Source organism: Sceloporus occidentalis, unplaced genomic scaffold, assembly GCF_023333645.1.
Source record: "Sceloporus occidentalis isolate IW3139 unplaced genomic scaffold, rSceOcc1.0.p SCAF_7, whole genome shotgun sequence".
Classification (NCBI taxonomy): domain Eukaryota; kingdom Metazoa; phylum Chordata; class Lepidosauria; order Squamata; family Phrynosomatidae; genus Sceloporus; species Sceloporus occidentalis.
In genome coordinates, this window is record NW_028316987.1 from 46746567 (window position 1) to 46764916 (window position 18350).

At 38.2% G+C, this 18350-nt stretch overlaps 1 protein-coding gene across 2 annotated transcripts in view; it reads right to left on the reverse strand.

Annotated features, from left to right (window-relative positions):
* Positions 1–224: 224 nt before the first annotated feature.
* ANO10 (anoctamin 10) overlaps positions 225–18350 on the reverse strand; it is a 77125-nt gene continuing 58999 nt past the window's right edge. For both annotated transcript variants that reach the window (XM_089532870.1, XM_089532868.1), the window contains exon 13: positions 225–404. In XM_089532870.1, the coding sequence (XP_089388996.1) occupies positions 360–404 (45 nt within the window). In that variant the 3' untranslated portion in view covers positions 225–359. The remainder of the gene's footprint in view (positions 405–18350) is intronic.

The following is an 18350-nucleotide window of genomic DNA, read 5'->3' on the forward strand; positions in this document are numbered from 1 at the left end:
AAAAGATTTTAAAAATTGAATGCCATGAGGAATACAAAGCTGTATTGCCTCCAGAATTCTCTTAAAAGTTGCACTTTAAGATTAAGTAATTATGATTAATATTGGTATCCTTAAAGGACATTTGTATTATGTTGGAAGCATTCAATTATAACCAGATATGGCACAGGCTTCAGCTGGGTTCTACATTTTGTAAGGTATGCATGGTAGGTGGGTTTTTTCTTTCAGTGAGGCTTTTAGTGGTGAATAAGGATATGAAAATGCTGCAGCATGAAGTATTGGAATCAAGGGAAAACTGGCATTTCTTGCTGTTAATACTTATATATTTCTTTCTTCTTCTGAAGTTGCTTGGTTTAGTCGTCCTAAGAAGTTTCTTCTTTTATGGACTCTACTGCCAACTTCATTTGCTGAAATGAAATAAGGCATAAAAATGGAAAGTAAGCAAACATCGTACACCTGATGCTAGAATAAAAAAACCAAGGCCTCATTCACACATGTTTTTGCAATGGATCGGTTTGAATCGCTCTATCGATTCAACACTGAATAGATATTCAGACTTTGCTTGCCACGATCAAAGCTCTCCATGGCAATTTAACCCACTTCACGTTTACATTTACTTTGGAACCGATTCAGAATGGCAATTGGAGCCAGCATTTTTTAAAACTCTTAACCAAGTGACACTCATCTTTGTTACTGTGACATATCGCAGATCTTGTTCAGGAATGAACAGCAATTACGCAATTTTCTTTAAAGCATTGTCACACGAAATTCATGCATGCCAAGGAATCATCCCCCATGGCAGCCACAAATCCATCCATGCCAGGGAAGAATCGTCTATGGCAACCACAAATCACTCCCCAGCAAATGCAATGATGCACCCCCCCCCCCCAGGAATCCCCTCTCTGTCTTCCCTAACCTCTGGTCAACAGGGAAAAGAGAACTAATTCACCAGCAGAAGCAGGGGAAAAACTGTGCAGTGATTTTAAAAGGGACCACTTCTCAGCATGGAAAATTTAAATTCACAGGATTTAAAGAGCCAGTATCTTCGCCCATTGAACTGTGAGCGCCGAGAGGGGAAAAACAGCGGCTGTTTGCCAAGACCTGTGATATGAGTATGTTCCTCCCCATGCCCATTTCCCCATCTTCCTGAGTAACCTAAATGAGATGGCAGCACGTTCCCATTGGCGGCTCCCTAAAGTAACCCAGTTCTTTTAAAAAGATGCGGCAAATGCCTGAGTTTCAAAAGAACTGGGTTAAGGAGGATTTGAACCCCCCCCCCCAAAAAAAAAATCAGGTTGGAAAAAACTGGCACAAGTGTGAACCACCCCCTTTTAAACTGGTTTCCAAATCAGTTCAAAACCTAGTGTGAATGAGGCCCAAGTTTCCAGTTTTAATTCTGATCAATAAGCTCCCAGTTCAATTTGCCTTGGAGCTGGTGAAAGAAAGAATGAACAAACTGTTGGGGAGAATTTACAAGATAGGTTTGTTCAGGCTGTCCATTTGTGTGGTAACTTATATGTCTACTTCAAAGTACATAAGGTCACATGTATTTTTATTTTTTTAACATTTTATTTATAGCCTTTATAATATACAAATAAAACATAGCCAACAGTATTATTTACACACTAACCATTTCTAGTAATTAGTTATGTTTGTGAGAATGAAAACCTTCTACATTCATAATTTCTTCCTTTTAACTCTTAACTTTGTTGTTTTCTTTTTACCTTATGTATTATTTACATCACACTATTCACAGCAATCTTTACTATTTCAAGGAGGTTTTTTGGATCTGCTTCTTACAAAGTTACTATAAAGTCACTCAAACTTACTCTTACAGAGTTACCAAAATTTCAAAACAAAAGTGTACCTGTATAACAATCAAAGAGAAGGGTTTTTTTAAAAAAAAAACATCAAACCATATGTTTATATCAAGTTTACAGTCTTCTTGTAAATGTTCATTCCCCATTCATTGCAAGACACTATATAATCAAACCATGCCAATCTTTTCTCAATATTTTATCACTGGTATCCAAACTTTTTCTACTTCTGTTATTGACTTATTTAATCTACCTGTACGTTTATCTGATTCAATCATGTCCAGTAGTTTTAACTCTTCACTTGATGGTATTGTTATCCCTTTCCAATATTTAGCCAAGAGAATGTGTGCAGATGTCACCATATATAGAAATAATTTCCAATGCTCTTTTTGAGTTGCTTTGTCTAGTATGTCATGTTAAGCAGAAATAATTTGGATCTCATAGGGATACATTTCCCTATAATTTGTGACATTTTAGAGTGTATTGATTTCCAGTATTGTTAATAATGGAACAGCTCCACCATAAGTGAAAAAGATCCATGTGTTGCTTTGCACTTCCAACATGCTGGGTCAACTTCTTTATACCGTTTGTTTAATTTTTCTGGAGTGAGATACCATCTGTTGAATATCTTGATGTAATCTTCTTTAAGGTCCTGAGATTTAGTAAATCTTTGTGTCTTTCTCCAAGAGTCTTCCATTGTCCTAATGTTATTGTATTTTTTAATATTTATTTATTATTTATTATTTTATAGGTCACATGTATTTTTAAAATTCATTTATATCCCACCTTTTTTCCAATAATGGCATTCAAAGAGAATTACAGCTTATTAAAAACTGGAGATTAAAATAATACAAAAACATAAATATAAACAGTATAACTATAAAAATTATTTTAAAAATAATTCAACAATCTGTAAAGTTATTAAACATTAAAATTCATTAAAAGATTACATACAAAGGAACAGAACAACACAGTACACCACTGAAGGCCCACCACAGCAAATTTCTAAAACCATGAAGGAATATTTTTCCTTGCGAACTGAAGGACAGCAACATGGAGCCATCCTAGTCTCCCAAATGAAGAAATTGCAAAGTCTGGAAGCATCCACTGAGAAGACCCTGTCTCCTTGTTCCCACTCTATGAGCCTGTGGATGTGGCGAGGCAGCGAGAAGGGCCTCTTCTGAAGATTGTGGAGCTCTAAGGGCTTGTATTGGGAGATACCTGAGGAGGGATTATTGGTCATTCCAGAAGTGTTGCGTTATCTCCAGTCTACTTTGAGAAGATGGCCATGTAACTTACCCCAAAGGAGTGGGATCTCCTGGGTCCAGGCCAGAGGGCTCTCTATGAGGACGATGGGAAGGTAGCCTCTCTTGGTAATGTTCCCTTTTGTTTTTGTGGGGTTGATGCTGAAGGGATTCATGTTCTTGCCATTTCTTATTCAACTATTGGTATGCTAGGCCATGTCCCCTTGGTCACACTATGCTAGAGCTGAGCTTGTCTGAAGCTGATTTTTAAATATAAAACTCCAGGTTTGAAGCTCAGAATCATTGGAAGAGTTCCCATCCAACTCCCTGCCATGAAGAGAAACACAACCAAAACATCCCCTGACAGATGGCCATCCAACCTCCATCCAAAAACCTCCAAAGGAGGAGACATCACAATATGAAGATATTTAACAGTAATATGCATAGAAAGAAAAGGGCAAAGTACAACAGCAGTTTTGTGTAAAATTTGCACAAGCTAATTTATGTGTACAAATGCAAATTCAGAAATGTTATTAAAATGGGAATATAATGTCTTGCCCTAATAAGGAACATAACCAAATGAGTGGTGTACCTGCTCACTTTGAGATCTTAGTACTGGGCAGTTTCAAGTTTCCAATGTAAAATATGAATGCAAAACATACTTCAGAAACATTTTAAAAATGCTATAAAGCTATACTTCCAGTTCACCTTTGGCCAATTAAATCTGGTTTCCATACTATTTTGTCTGACCGTAGCAGCAGTGGCAGGGACAAATAATCTTCAAGAGCTAAATGATGGCACTAAAATTCTCCTTCAGGCAGCTTTCCTGCCCCATTTACTTAAATGTCTTTTTTTAAAAAAGCTACTACTAAATTAATTAATTGTAAAACATCGGCAAAAGCAGAATACAGTAGTAATACTGAATTCATGACCCATCAAACTTGAGTAATTCACTTATCCTGGAGCAATTTTCTCCAGCTCTCAACCTTATTGTGCCATGATTTATGGCAAATGTAGAAAAATAAAAGTGGTGTTCTCATTTGCTATGCTGCCTATATACCGTGCAAAGCATGCTATGTACCCTTGTATAATATGGTGGCAGCAATCTCTGCTAAAAAAAAAAAAAAACCAAGGCTGAGATTATGACCTCTGCCTTTTTGCTTTAATGTTTTTTTCTTCTGCGTTGACCTGTTGGGGAAGGGCAGAGCACAAAATCTGCCTCCCCCAAAATCCCAGTTCAATACTTGGCATGTTCAGGTGGAGCTGGGGGAATTCCTGCATGCAACTGTGAAAAGCCCTGAGAATAAACCAGTAGTTGAGAGCACCGTTGAAGCAGCCCCTGATTGATTTTGCAGCTTCGAGTCTTATCCACACCTCCAAATGTTCATTTATTATGAAAGGAGACTTATGCATGTGGAAGCCTCCAGGAAATACAATTTCATCTTCAAACAGGGCAACCCTCTGTGTCATGTGAACACAGTGCCAGAAGAGTGCCATGTGGTCAGGCACACAGCATGATGGCAGTGTGCGTCATGTGTACACCACACCCCCACTCTGCCCCCAGGCCGGCGTTTATCGCTGGTCTGTACAGCCTGTAGGAGTCACAGACATGTAAATATGTGCTCTTGTTGCTCACCTCTTCCTAGTATCTGGAGGGCTAACAAGCACTCCTGATAATTATGTGAGCTGTACCCGATGGTGTTGTTACACTAGAACATATGTACTTATAGCATTCGTGCAAGGGAAGAATCCAGTGCCAGAGTTTGTATGTACTGTATATGTTCTCCCTTATGCTAACATAACTGCAGCTTCATCAGCATCTCAGCCACGCTCTTCCTGATGGCTGCCCTTTTCCCACACATGGACTGATGAACTAGTATTAGTGAAAATTCAATTGGTGTGCTAAGTCAAGGAGAGGCAACTACTTGGGAACATGATACATCAAAAGTGACTCTGTTGCGTACACACACACACACACACACTGGTGGCTAGAAGGCAAATGGCATTTACTGAGCAATGCCTTGCACAACACTAAATTGTTGATAGAAATCACAGGCTTCAGTATATGTGGGGATGTAATTAAATCTCATTTAATGGTGGGGTTGCAAACCTGTCAATGGGACAACTGGTGAAAATTGATTCCGGAAGACTAGTTGTGTTAGGCTGTAAGGTGCCAGGGTACTTTTTTTGTCTCTCCTTTTGGCTGTTACTGAATAACTGATTTATTGTGGGGGGAAAAACAAGTGATTTAGGATGTTCCCAGCACTGAAGGTCTGTCTGCTGAGCCTTTTCATGTAAAGCCTCAAGCAGGATGTGTCTGTGATAATAAAATCTTTTTAAAACTGAAAGCTTAGTTTATTTTTTGACTTTAGGACATTATTACCTGAATATTGACACAGCATATAATACAAAAAGGTCTTGACTTGGAAACGCCTGCAGACATTACTTCATAATAAACACAAAAATAAACAGGAAGGACCATCCATTTACTTCCCTTTGCTGAATTTCTTGATATTGCGTCTCTCTGCAAAACCATTTCCCATATCTACAGCAAAGATATTTCAGCCAGAAACCTTTGTACATGTTTACATGATGCAACCTAAGCAAAGTGTTTCTTACCGCACTGGTTTTCAAGTAAAGGGAAGTACATGTTTAGATCTCTTCCAGAGAAGTCAGTGTGACCTGCAAGTGCCCAGCTCTGGCTGAAGCAAGCTGCTAGTTATTGCAATAATCTTTTTCTAGATTCAGCTTTAAGCTTCAAGCAGATTAAAGCATAGTAATTTATAACAAACCCTCATCTAGGTCCAAAGCCAAAGAGATACCATTTATGCAATCAGTAATGCCTTGAATTTTTATTAACTGAGATAGGAGGCAAGAGCCCCCAATCTGGAATGGGACTTTTGCAGAGAACAGAGGTCGGTGGTACACACCCAATCAATTATGTGCATGTGCAAAATCCCTGCTAACAAATTACAGAGGCATGGCAATAAAAATCTCTTGCATTCATATGAAGCAAGATACACATAGACCGTGCACCTTGTTTTAGACAAGGATCAGAAGTGTGCTTGTTTTAGTTAAAGAATTCATTGTTCAGACACTGGCAGTGGATTTTCTGTGTTCACTTATCACTACTTTGGCAGCCCAGGATTGGGGTGGGAAGTAAAACTGGACATAGAACCTGCCACAGTTGTCACCACTGAGTCTTGCTTCTCCTCAATTAAAAACAGGAGGGGAGGGCTCAATTGATCCACCATAGTAGTAGTATTTTTTAAAAATAATTTGGCATGAATTGGAACAGCCCCTCCACCATGTGTAAATAGCAGGCACCCCATGGATATGTGATTCAGATCATATGGGGATATTTGGACTAGGGGGTATATTAGAGCTTCTCTGTGGATGCCAAGGTCCCAAACCAAATGGGAGGACTCATCTGTTGCAATTTACTTTTAGAAAAACCAACAACAACATTTATGTGGTTTCTAAATGGCTTCTCATTTAGTCTGGGCCACAGTATAATAAAACAGCAGCAAAAATCTATCAAGTCTCACAGCTGTAGTCTTACGTCCTAGGGGAAAATGCTGTATAAAACGTATTAGTTCATCTTTTTGCAGAGCTTGGTCACATTATTTAACTATTATCAGAATGTCTGAAACTCCACTGAATCCCCATTAGATGCCTTAAGGTTTTCCTTGAAAAAGAAATTGACAAAGCTGTTCCTATCTATCATATGCGTGTTGCTCACCCCTGCTGTAGAGGACATGTGCCCATAAAGTTGTTTCAGAAAATCATGTATATACAATCCTGTAGATTTCTGTGTGATAAAGAGCAGGAGACACATACCCAGACCTTTGGATGTACTTTTGGTCTTCAGCTATTGCAGGATGGGAACCCCACATGGTCCTCCAGCTATTGTTGGACTGCGACTCTCAGTTATGGTGACTAAGACTGCTGCTGCTGGCCCAATCATGTATGATTCTTACCCATGCCCTACTGTATAGCTTCAACTATATACTACCAATGTATAGATATCTACACACACACACACACACACACACACACACACATATATATACAAACACATCATATAAAATGAACAGTAAACATTAAATTCTGACATGGGGAATCTGAATTTTCTGTCACAGCAAAAAAACTTATAGGACTCAAGACAATTTCTGAAAGACGTTCTGTAATTTCAGTTCAGGTTTTTATAGAAAGTAAATGGCTCCTATTTATGCTCAGTTCCACAGTTCATTTATTTTAATGAAACGCCGAAAAAGTGAAGCAAACTGTAGACGTTTAGACCCATATGACCAATTTTGAAACACTGTTTCAGCTAAGCCTGTCAGGTCAGGAACATCACAGGCCTTGAGATTTCAGGGCCAAAACATCAGAACTAAAGACTAGTGATATCACTTGATATCACATGATACATTAAACATCAGCTACAGTAGTTCTAGTATGCCATTCAAATAATTTTTAAAAAGCAAAGCCAGTGTAGTGTAGTGGTTTGAGAATTGGACTAAGGTTCTGGAGATCAGAGTTCAATTCTCGACCATGGAAAACCACTGGGTGACTTTGGACAAGTCACACTCTCAGGCCCAGAAAACCCTGTGATAGATTGACCTTAGAGTTGCCGTAAGTCAGAAACAACTTAAAGGCACACAGTAACAACAGTCCAATGAATGAGACAACACTTCTAAGTTGGAAATAAAGTTTTCCAAATTCTGCACAGAAAAGAATGAGGGGAAAAAGAAGACATTTAGCCAGGATCTTTGGGAGAAAAGAAGGGAAGGAGGAGGGTGCAATCATATGCCTAAGATGCTCCCACCACACTTTTTGCTAACAATGGCACCACCCATGTGTGCCTCTAACAAAGAAAGGAAATTCTACTGCAGCTTCAACCATTTAAGGCAGGGAAAGGAAAGTGGAAACATAACTGAGAAAATTAACAATGGAACAGGAAAAGCCACAAAACAGCAGGTCTATATTCAGGTCTGAACACAGGCAGATCTCTTGGGGAGTCTACAGCAACTTCTCCAAAGCAGCCTACTGCAACAGAAGCCAGAAGCACACGGTTTAAAAAAAAAACCCTCTTCTTTCAGGGAAGTCTTCTTGTCCCAAAATAATTCTATCTACCTTGAAGCCTGACCAGTCCCTGAGATATAGGAATCATAGTTACCAACCTTAGCTAGCAGGTTTTGTCTGTCATATTCATTATGGTAAGATATTTCTTTATAACTTAACCTTATAGGACTAAATCCAACATTAATCCCAACTAGACCCACTGTGGTATAGTGGTTTGAATATTGGACTAGGACTCCGTGAGACCAGGATTTGAATGTTGCTCGGCCATGGAAATTCAAAGGTCGATCTTGCACAAGTTGGCACCCTCAGCCTAAGGCAATGGCAAACCTCCTCTGAAGAAATCTTGCCATCAAAACATCCTATGAAAGTGGTTGCCATAAGTCTGAATTGACTTCAAAGTACAAAACAACAACAACAAAGATTCAATGAAACCAATGGAATTATGTAAGTGGTTACTTGAATTTGCTAATCACCATTTACATAATCCCCATTGATTTCATTTCAATGGTTATAGTCTAGTAACATTGGATGTTGCCCAAAGTACCTACACAGCCAAAGCTGGGAAAGTCATTGCTTTATGCTGCCAACTCTACAAGGGTCATGTCAGAGTACAGCCTACCTACTGCAAGTAAATGCATTTGGGCCTTGTTTACAGTAGTCAACGCAGAAAGAAAGAAGAGAGAGAAACAAAGGAAGACCTAGATTGAGTCTTGTAAATAGGATCTTGTTTTATACATTTGTTTCCAGGTGAGAAAGGGAGGTTTGTGTGTATGTTTCTATGTGTGTTTAATTCTTTTAGGCTAATCATAATTCACAAGCAATTTCAACTGACATATGTGGGCAGATAGGCTAGCAAAAATGTTTCTGAACTACTAATTTTACAGCTACTTATTTGCATAGCTAAAGTTGTTCTGAGTACTTCCTGCAATAAGCTGATATTTTCATATTAGCTTCTACAAACAAATGAACAGTGTTTTAGTTCTTGTCCTCTCTATTGTTGTGAAAGGTCTATATATAACTGGAAAAACAGAGTGAGCACTGAAGTTGCCAAACCTTCTGCCACCACACATACAATTAAGGGGGTCTTCATACTAGAACATACAGCAGGGCCAACATATGAAATGCTACCCTTAATGCTACCCTGTATAAGGTTTACTCAAAGCTCTTCCACCACATTAAGCCTTACACAAGACAGTGTAGAGGAGAGAGGGAAAGAAATGCATTTGTACCCGGCCTTCATTTTAGAAACTGCAGTCAAAACATGGAAAGCCTGCACTGAGTTACCTTAATCTGTGTCCATTTGGAATGCCCTATCACCACTGCCATACAGAATTGCTTGCATCACATGTCTCCAGCCAGAGCATGCCTCTTTTAGAACAGCCTATTTCTTCAATATGTGGCTCATAGGTGTCTTTGGAGCCAAGGTACTGAGGGAGAGGGCTTGGAAAAGTGCCCATTATAAAGAAACAGGCCAGTTCTCAAGCTACTCTTCGCAAAGTGCCGGTGTTCTAATGGCCCTAAGAAAGCCCTATGATAGGGTTGCTCATCCTAAGTCAGAAAGAACTTGAAAGCACACAACAACCACAAGAAAAAAGGCACTGACAGCGCAGGCCATTTTAAGCAAGAGGCTCAGGCAAAATCAGAAAGAAACAGAAATTACTTACACTTATGAAAACAGCACCTCAGGCTTAAAACAGCCCAGTGTCCCCAAAACTGCCCCAGTGGTCCCTACAATGCACAAGGAGCATTTTCAGATTTAAAAGGTAAAAATTATGATCAGGGGAATCTCAAAAATAGCCCCAGGGAGTCATATGTAGTCCATGGGCTTCACTTTCCCCACTCCTGCTTCAAATAGTTACAGTCCAAGGGAGAAAACTGAATGCAGCTAAGAAATTCATGTCCACAGTGGGATGGCAGTTGGATGGCGTCTGGCTTCCTCCTCATAGAACTTCATCACTTAAGGTCAGGACATGCATTCCCCAACAAAAAGGATTTTGGCAAGCCCTACTGGAAGCTCTTGCGGCCGGAAATAGTAAAGGAAGAAGCTCTGCCATTGCACATTAACAAAATCTATTTGCAAAGATCGCACATAATTTGTAAAAGAGGACAGTAGTATGGCCCAGTGGTGAAATGCCCTAACATGATTCAACATGGCACACTAGAATATCTTTTAACTTTAAAAAAAGGCCCAGTATTTCTTGGATTTCTTTTTGTAAAGACATGTAGCTGCAGATATCTAAGTATATATAAAAAATCTTTATAAGTAACTTTTCTGCTCAGACATATAAGCTTATCAGGAAATTCCACCAGTTCTTTTCAAAGGCATGCCTAGTAATTTTGGTTAGCTATATCCGTAGCTGCAAGAGCTTCATTCTTTTTGGGTTGCTCTCATGATGAAAAATATATTGGCTTAGACTTACACAGAAGGAGAAGCAGTGACAGACCCCTTAAACATTTGGATGAAAACATAACAAAATAGAGGAAAAAATGAGAATCAGACTGGGAAAGGAACTTTTGTTGATAAAATCCACACTAACCACTGCCTCTTTTTGTGGTAAAGTTGGAAACACACTCCATTCGTTTTATAAAAAAGCTCTCCAAGGAGCGTGAAGAATAGTGTCTGCCATGGCAACCAACCAGAACTGTCTTCTGGCACTCTCTGAATAAGCATTTATGAGGAGATTAATTCAATACATGCACTGATGAAAAGACTCTTGAGATCCATAACTGTCTCCCACGTATTCCACTTATTGTACAACTGGTCATTTAGAACAGATTGCACATTATCTATATTGACCCAGCACTTTCACAGCAAATTTGTATGAAACAGATTAAGCACACATGATGATGCATCATGGCATAGCTACCCACCCAATTTAACAGCTGTTTCGTAAACAGTACAGAACAAAAGTTGGTGGGGTTTATTTTAAACATATTGTTAGTAAGTAGCTGAAATCCTAAAGAGGAATCAACCATGCTCAGATGATAGTATTTTAAAAATTAGAGAAAAGCATCTTTATATTACTGCTATTCAATTACTAACTGTTGGCAATGTGGTCATATAGAGCCATAGCGTTGGGAGAGACCACAAGGACCATCCAACCCACCCCTTGCCATGCAGGAAATCACAGTCAAAGCATCCCCAACAGATGGCCATCCAGCCTCTGTTTAAAAACCTCCAAAGAGGATGGCTCTACAGTTCCACAGTTCTTCATTTATATTAATAAAACAATGAAAAATATTATGAAGATATAATCATACCAAATCATTTGGATCAATAATTATATCACTCAAAACACATTTTAAAAAATATTGCATATAAGGAGCAATAAAATGAAGTGTATTATGTGTAACCTATGGAAGAAGCATATACAATACTGTTACTGATTAATTTAGGAAAGCAGAAACCATCTACTTATAACTCTATAAAAAATTTCTAAAAGATTCAGTGTTAGAGACACTGTAAATAAGGATGTGTGCTCTGTATGCATTCACACATTGGCAGAGGTTTAGAGACAAGAAAATTAGTTGCGCATAAAAATGATCAGCAAGAGGAGGTACTGTACTGTTATTTGGGCTTTGAAATGGTATCATTGTCATGGGAGAAGAAAGACATCTATGGTTCTGGATGAAAAGCCTTGTAAATATTTTCCCCCATAAAGTAATCAACAGATCATTTATTTATTAAAGAATGTGCTTTAGCACTTCATCTGTGGAATATAAATGCCAGTTATCTCTTTTCTTTTAATTATACCAAAAGGAGCAACTAATACACTGTCTCACATAGAAAGGGACTTATTGCCTGCATTGAGAGAGTAGGTAGTACTTGCAATGGCTTAACAACATTGAGCTCCTTTACAATAATGTGCTTTATTTCAAATAGCTAAAGTATTTATAACATTTATCATAGTCATTTAGAGGGGGAAAATAATTCACATGAGGTTTGAATTGCCCCTCCCCACCTCATTTAGCTGAAAAGCCATTCCTTCCTCCTTCTGTTTGTTTAAAAGAATCCTTTAAAAAAGGAAGCACTGTGTTTTCAAAAGTGGTTTTAGTAAGGTGACATGGCTGCTATACATGTGCGTTTAGGAGTCTTGATTCATACCCATTCCTACAAGTTAGAGGAGTCCAAGAACCTCAAGTGATCCATGGGGGGTTCGAGATTTTAATATGTCACCTAGGGCTACAGCATTCTTCACAGCAACCTCAGATCCAAATTTAACTTCACCTTGGAAATATTCATGGCCATGAGCATGTTTCTACAGAAAGCAAATAAAAATGCAAATATACTGCCTCCAAGGAGGACAAACCTTGGAAAATGATGAAAAGATAAGAAACAAATAGCAGGCAGCCAACTGTCACATTACCAAACAACATTGGAAAAACCATGCAGATCAAGACTAAATATAAACCAAAAGCAACAATAATCCCTTTCACAGCACAACCAAATCTGAAATACGTCACCTGGAAAACCCACATTATGGCACATAATCCCTGTCCTGATCTCTCCTAATCTATATGGCAGATCGGCCACTTGCAAGATTAGCGTGGGCAGTACAGTTCAAAAGCTTGAAACCACCAGGGAAGATTCTTTCTTTCCAAACTGTAACACAGACATATACTTGTATTTACATCTGTGTCATGGCTGTATAACTCCATTGCATTCTTCAGAATCCCAGACTTGCATGCAAGGAATACCATTCAAGTGTTCAATGAGTGCACTTGCTCTAACTCCTCTGTCACTTTCCTCATGCAAAAGCAACATGTCTGTTGTACTTGTGGGAGTTCTCTATGCAAGGCAAAACTTGGAAAACATCAGGGTTCTGGCATGAATGGATAACTGCTGTAGATGCATCAGGCCCTCCTTTTCCAAAACACTGCTTTTGCATTAGGAATGTGATGATTGAGAGGTGGAAGGGTTACTGAGTTCCGTTCATGTGTGCAGTAGACACAGAATGGCTAATGACAGTGCCTGGGACCAAAATAAAAGTGAATTATTTTAAAAGGGCTACATTTAAGACACACAAAAGAAAAGAAAAAAGAAACACAGCAAGAAGCCTTGCTTAACCATTATGCAACACTTTGAGAGAAGGACTGTCACTGGCAAATATAATATGTCTGTGATTTCCTCTGCCTGAACTGGTTGCAAGTATTACTATGCGATACAAAATCACAATATTCCATTCGGAATTTAGTACAGTGTATAGCACCATTCAAATCTCTCAGTCATTTACAATTTTAGTTTAAAAATCTTCTCAACTGTTTCCTGACAAGTGTTTTTGAGTTTGATTTATTTGACTGAAGACTTGCATCACCGCAGCCTGCTGCCTGAGCTCAAAGCTTTCGGTAGCTAAGATAATTTTTTTGAATGGCTATGAAAGGATAAATATAGTAACGCATCCTCAGAAGGCAATTTTGCCATTTAAACACGCTCCCAACATCTCAAGATGACTATAGATTGTTGCTAAGGCAACACAGCCCGTTTGACACTAACCTGGAGAGTAATGCTGAAAGAACATGGGCCACTCGAAAAAACCCCTACAAAGCTGAATATTTCACATTCCTGACAATTACAAGTACCCCAGTCTTAACAGAGATAAAAATAAATCAGAGGCAAAATAGCAAGTTTTTGGTATGCACTAAATCTAAAAGCAGTAGCTATGGGTTAAATTATATTAACCTGCTTTAAAGAGTGCTCATACATTTTTGGCCATCATGGCAAAAGTTAACTAGGTTTGGCTTCACTCCCCTCGGCTGCAAAACTAGAAAACGTCTCATACCACTTTCCTACCCAAAAGCAATATAGAAGTAGGGAATGAAAGGGGAAGAAAGAGAAAAGGGCATGGACAGATGGTTTTTGGATATACAGATTGAGTCGCCCTTATCAGAAACACTTGGGACCAGGAGTGTTTGGAATTTTGGAATTTTTTTATTTTTATTTTTTTGTAATTTGGAATACCTCTATTTGTATATACATACATGGTAAATTATCATGGAGAATGGGACCAAAGTCTAAACATAAAATTCATTTAATGTTTCGTATGCACCTTATAAACATAGCCTGAAGATACTTATATACAATATTTTTAATAATTTGCCAATGAAATGAAGTTTGTGTACATAGAACCATCAGAAAGCAAGGTGTCATTATCTCCGCCACCCTGAAATATGTTTTTGTTATTGGAATATTTTCGATTTCAGAATTCCAGATAAGGGAGACTCAACCTGCAAATATACGCCTATCTCAGTTTCTTCTCGGGGTTTTTTTTTTTTTTTTTTTTAAACTCAGGCTCTTTCCATCCTGAATATGAAAAAAGGTGCAGATTTTGGTTACTACTACTACTACCACCACCACCACTTCTTTGGAAACAAAATTCTCCTCACTTCCACTGGTCCAATTCAACAAATGGGAGACACCTATCTTGTACCTGCCCACCATAAAAGGCATTAAATATGAGGAGATTCTCAGTAAAAAAAAAAAGTGGTACCCTAACTTAGCAGGAACACAGGGATTGAACCCAAAAATGTTAAAACTTAAGCATTCCAGCCACTGGTTCTAGAACTGGATGAATGGAAGACAGTATGAATAGAAGTACAATTAGAAGATCTGTACTTCTAAGCATCACTTTTGTGAATTAGGAAAGTAAGAATAACTTGAAAGAAAAGTTCTTCTTAGAAGAAGGATTTTTCTTCCAACACTGCAGTCCAAAGTACAACATGAACTTGATATCGGCCCAACATCTTTAAAAGAAAATGCAAAGCATTAGTTAGAGAGATGCCCTGAATTCAACCAGTCCAGCTCTTATTCAATCACCCCCCTCCATTTTCCTTCACAGAAGGTTTCTCCATTTGTTTTTGTTTGCCTTAGGCTTCCCTCCAAAAAGCAGTACATTCTCTTCCCACTCCAATAAAGTCCTTGAGAACCAAGCATTTTGAATGTTACAGCTGAAACGTGGAGCATGAAAAGGGTGAATTAAATGGCATTTACTCAAGTTGAGAGGCCAAATATTGTGTTCAAATTAAAAATGCCGTTGATGAAAGTGGAGCATAGCATAGAATGTTTTGAATTCTTTTCTATGTTGTAACTCAATTAAATCAATATAAATAAATTGCTTGGTTTTCAGAATGATTCTTTGATTGCTTCAATTACTCCTATATTGACAGCAGCAGCACATTACACGAATACATACATTAGCTTTCAAAAACAAAACAAAACCCTAGCTGCCCCATTCATGGCTCCATGTGCACAGTAGTTGCTGGAAGTGAAATCCACACATGGACTCCTGCTGTTTTTCAAACAGAAGAGTAGGAGAAATGAATTCAGTATTCCCGCCCCTAAAATTGATAGCACTGCTAATGGCCTGTCAGATGTGTTCTGGACATGTTCAAGATTATCCTTTAAAAAAAAAAGTCTTTCTATAATAGTTCCACAAAGGACTTACTGTAAGGGGGATGCAGATTTCTACAGGTAAACTAGGCTCCAGATTACATGCTGCACCATCCTACTCAAGTAAATTGATCAAAACATTTTCAAGTTGCCTACTTATTTTAAACTATGGGTTGGAAATATGTGGCCCGTCCGATGTTGCTGGGCTGTAACTCCCACAACCTTTATTTAGCAAAGCCAATGAGGACGATGGAAGACATACTCACATTCCTATTCTATCCATCTTTCTAAAAGTAAATAAAAATGCAGGTTTGTTCTGATTAGGATTTATTAAACAGCAAACCTGGCTTTTGGTTTTAGTTACCAGTGCAAACTAGTTTTATGTTGCTATTGCTCCTATTATTTGAATAAATGTATGAAATGATGGCTGCTCAAAACTTAAATTTTAACTAGTGCCATTGGAACTGAGTGCATTAGTTCCTCAGTGAATTTGTGAAATACTCTTTAATGCTCTAATTATAATCACTTTCCAAAATTGGACTGTGTGACTGCATTACAGGGCAGACCTTATGTAATCTGCTTTATACATATTATGTAACTTTCATATATTGTGACAACCAAATGATTGCCAGGAATTTTGACCATCAGGCAGTTTTCTTGCTATCATTCATTAAAAACATATTTTGTTCTACAGTTCTTCATTTAGATCTGCCACCCACCCTACCCCATTTTTTATCTTTTCTGCATATATATGTATCATTCAGAATCCTATGTGTTAATTTGAAAACTTCCTACTGAAGATTTGCTAAGGGCTATGGCAGAACTGAAAAGAGGAATATTTTGTCACATGTAATGTTCTTCAGGCTCTATGGCCTTTTGGCAGATAAATTCCAGAATACACATTCTGGAGTCATTCTTGAAAGATCCCATGTGCTCACATCCCTCTGCACTCTGAAAGAGGAGGCAAATCTGCAAATGTCCACATGCAAAACCACTTTGCAATATGCATCTTTAAGCATAAGTGAAATAATTTTACCAGGTGCTAAGATTTTGCACTACTTAGCATCAAAGAATCTCATTTTGTTTTCAAAAGTCTCTTCTTCCTTGTAGTTTTAAAAGTGAATCAAATTTCCTTAGATGCATGAAATCAGGAAGAGAGCAACAACACAAACTACTAAATTTCAGATAAAACAAGAGCTTGTGGATTCAGCAATTGGGGTTAAAGTGAACTCCAACTGTATTTGATGACAATCACTCATCACTTTAGTTAATCCTGCCTAGAAATGCAACTGGTTATCCATTCCTGATGTACCAAACTGAGAAGAAAAAAAGCACCTCTCATGAAATCAGCTATGAAGCCTTAAGCCCAGCACTAGCTTACCTACAAATAGAGGCATGAACCCAGCCTTACAACACAGAGCTCAGTTGATCCTACTTGTGAAAGCTGACTGGAAAATGATAAAGGGTATAGAAATGTACTTGCTATTGTTATGTCTGTCTCAAAAATTTGCGACTAACTGTAGGAATGAACAGGACAGCTTGCATTCAGTGGGAAGACACTCTTGTACTGTACATAGGGAATGGGAGTAAAAACCTACCCATAGATGTAGTAACACAAACTGTTGTTAGTCATGGGGTGCAAACTCATTTCTTTCATCTCAAACAGTCAATTTCCAAGGTTTCTGAAGTGCTACAAATATTTTTTTTAAAAATACCCCCACAAGACTTGTCAAGATTGAGACTGGCAGGGAAGAAATAAACCTATTAGTGATCACAAATGCATTCTGCCTGTCACCACTTGTAATATTTATCTATGTTCCTCACTGCTTTATTATGACACATTAGGAATGGGAACAAATTTATAAACATAAGATTAATTGCAGAGTTAGGCACATGTATTTGGGTTCTGTTCCCTGCCTTCCCATGACAGTCCCCTTCTGCTTGTAAGTGGAAAAGGAAATGTCTTCAAAACTTGAGAGTCACCCTTGTGTAAGTGGCATTCTCTCAGAGAAGTTGTTGATGTCTTAATTTGAGTGATCCACCCTCCCATACATCAGCTTATCCCACTAAACAAGGTCCCATGATGTTCTGTGTAACATTTTCAAGGGGTCTGAGAGTGCTGCTGTGTCTCCTAAATGCTCAGTTCTACAAGCCCAGTAACACTGAATTGAGCCAACCACTACTAAGCCTTTAAAATCATCCCCATGATTGTAGTGGAAAGGATTAAAAATTGACATCTATGTCAAAAATAGAAGTTTCGCCAAGGTCTCAGAAATATTAATCTTTAACCTGAGAACTGTCCAATATATTCAACATTAATGACTATATCAAAAGGAACAGTTACAACAGCAGAAACAAAAAAATAGCACCATACTACAATTAGTATGGGTGTATAGGATGTTGTGGTGTGACCACAACAGTGAATATATTATAACATTTATATAAGGGCTGAAGTCATAATGTGTCTAAAATGAACAGACACATGACTCTAGCCTCTAGCATATTACGGCTTTAATGAATTACTGGGTCATGAATTAAGTCAGGGCAGGTGATGGTTATGATTCTTTCTTAGTATAAAACTGACTGATGTTTAATACAGTAAAATGTTCTAGAACAAGATCAACTGGTTAAAATGAGAACAATTACTGAAGATCTGACAGATACAACCAGTGTTTATGATGGTTTCAGATGTTGAAAACATCAGACAGAATTCAGAATTAGGCATAAATCGGAGATTGAAAAAAGTTACCTTTTTGGACTACAAAACCTAGACTAGGGAAGGGGGAGACGAGAAATTGTACTCCAAGAAAGTAATTTTTC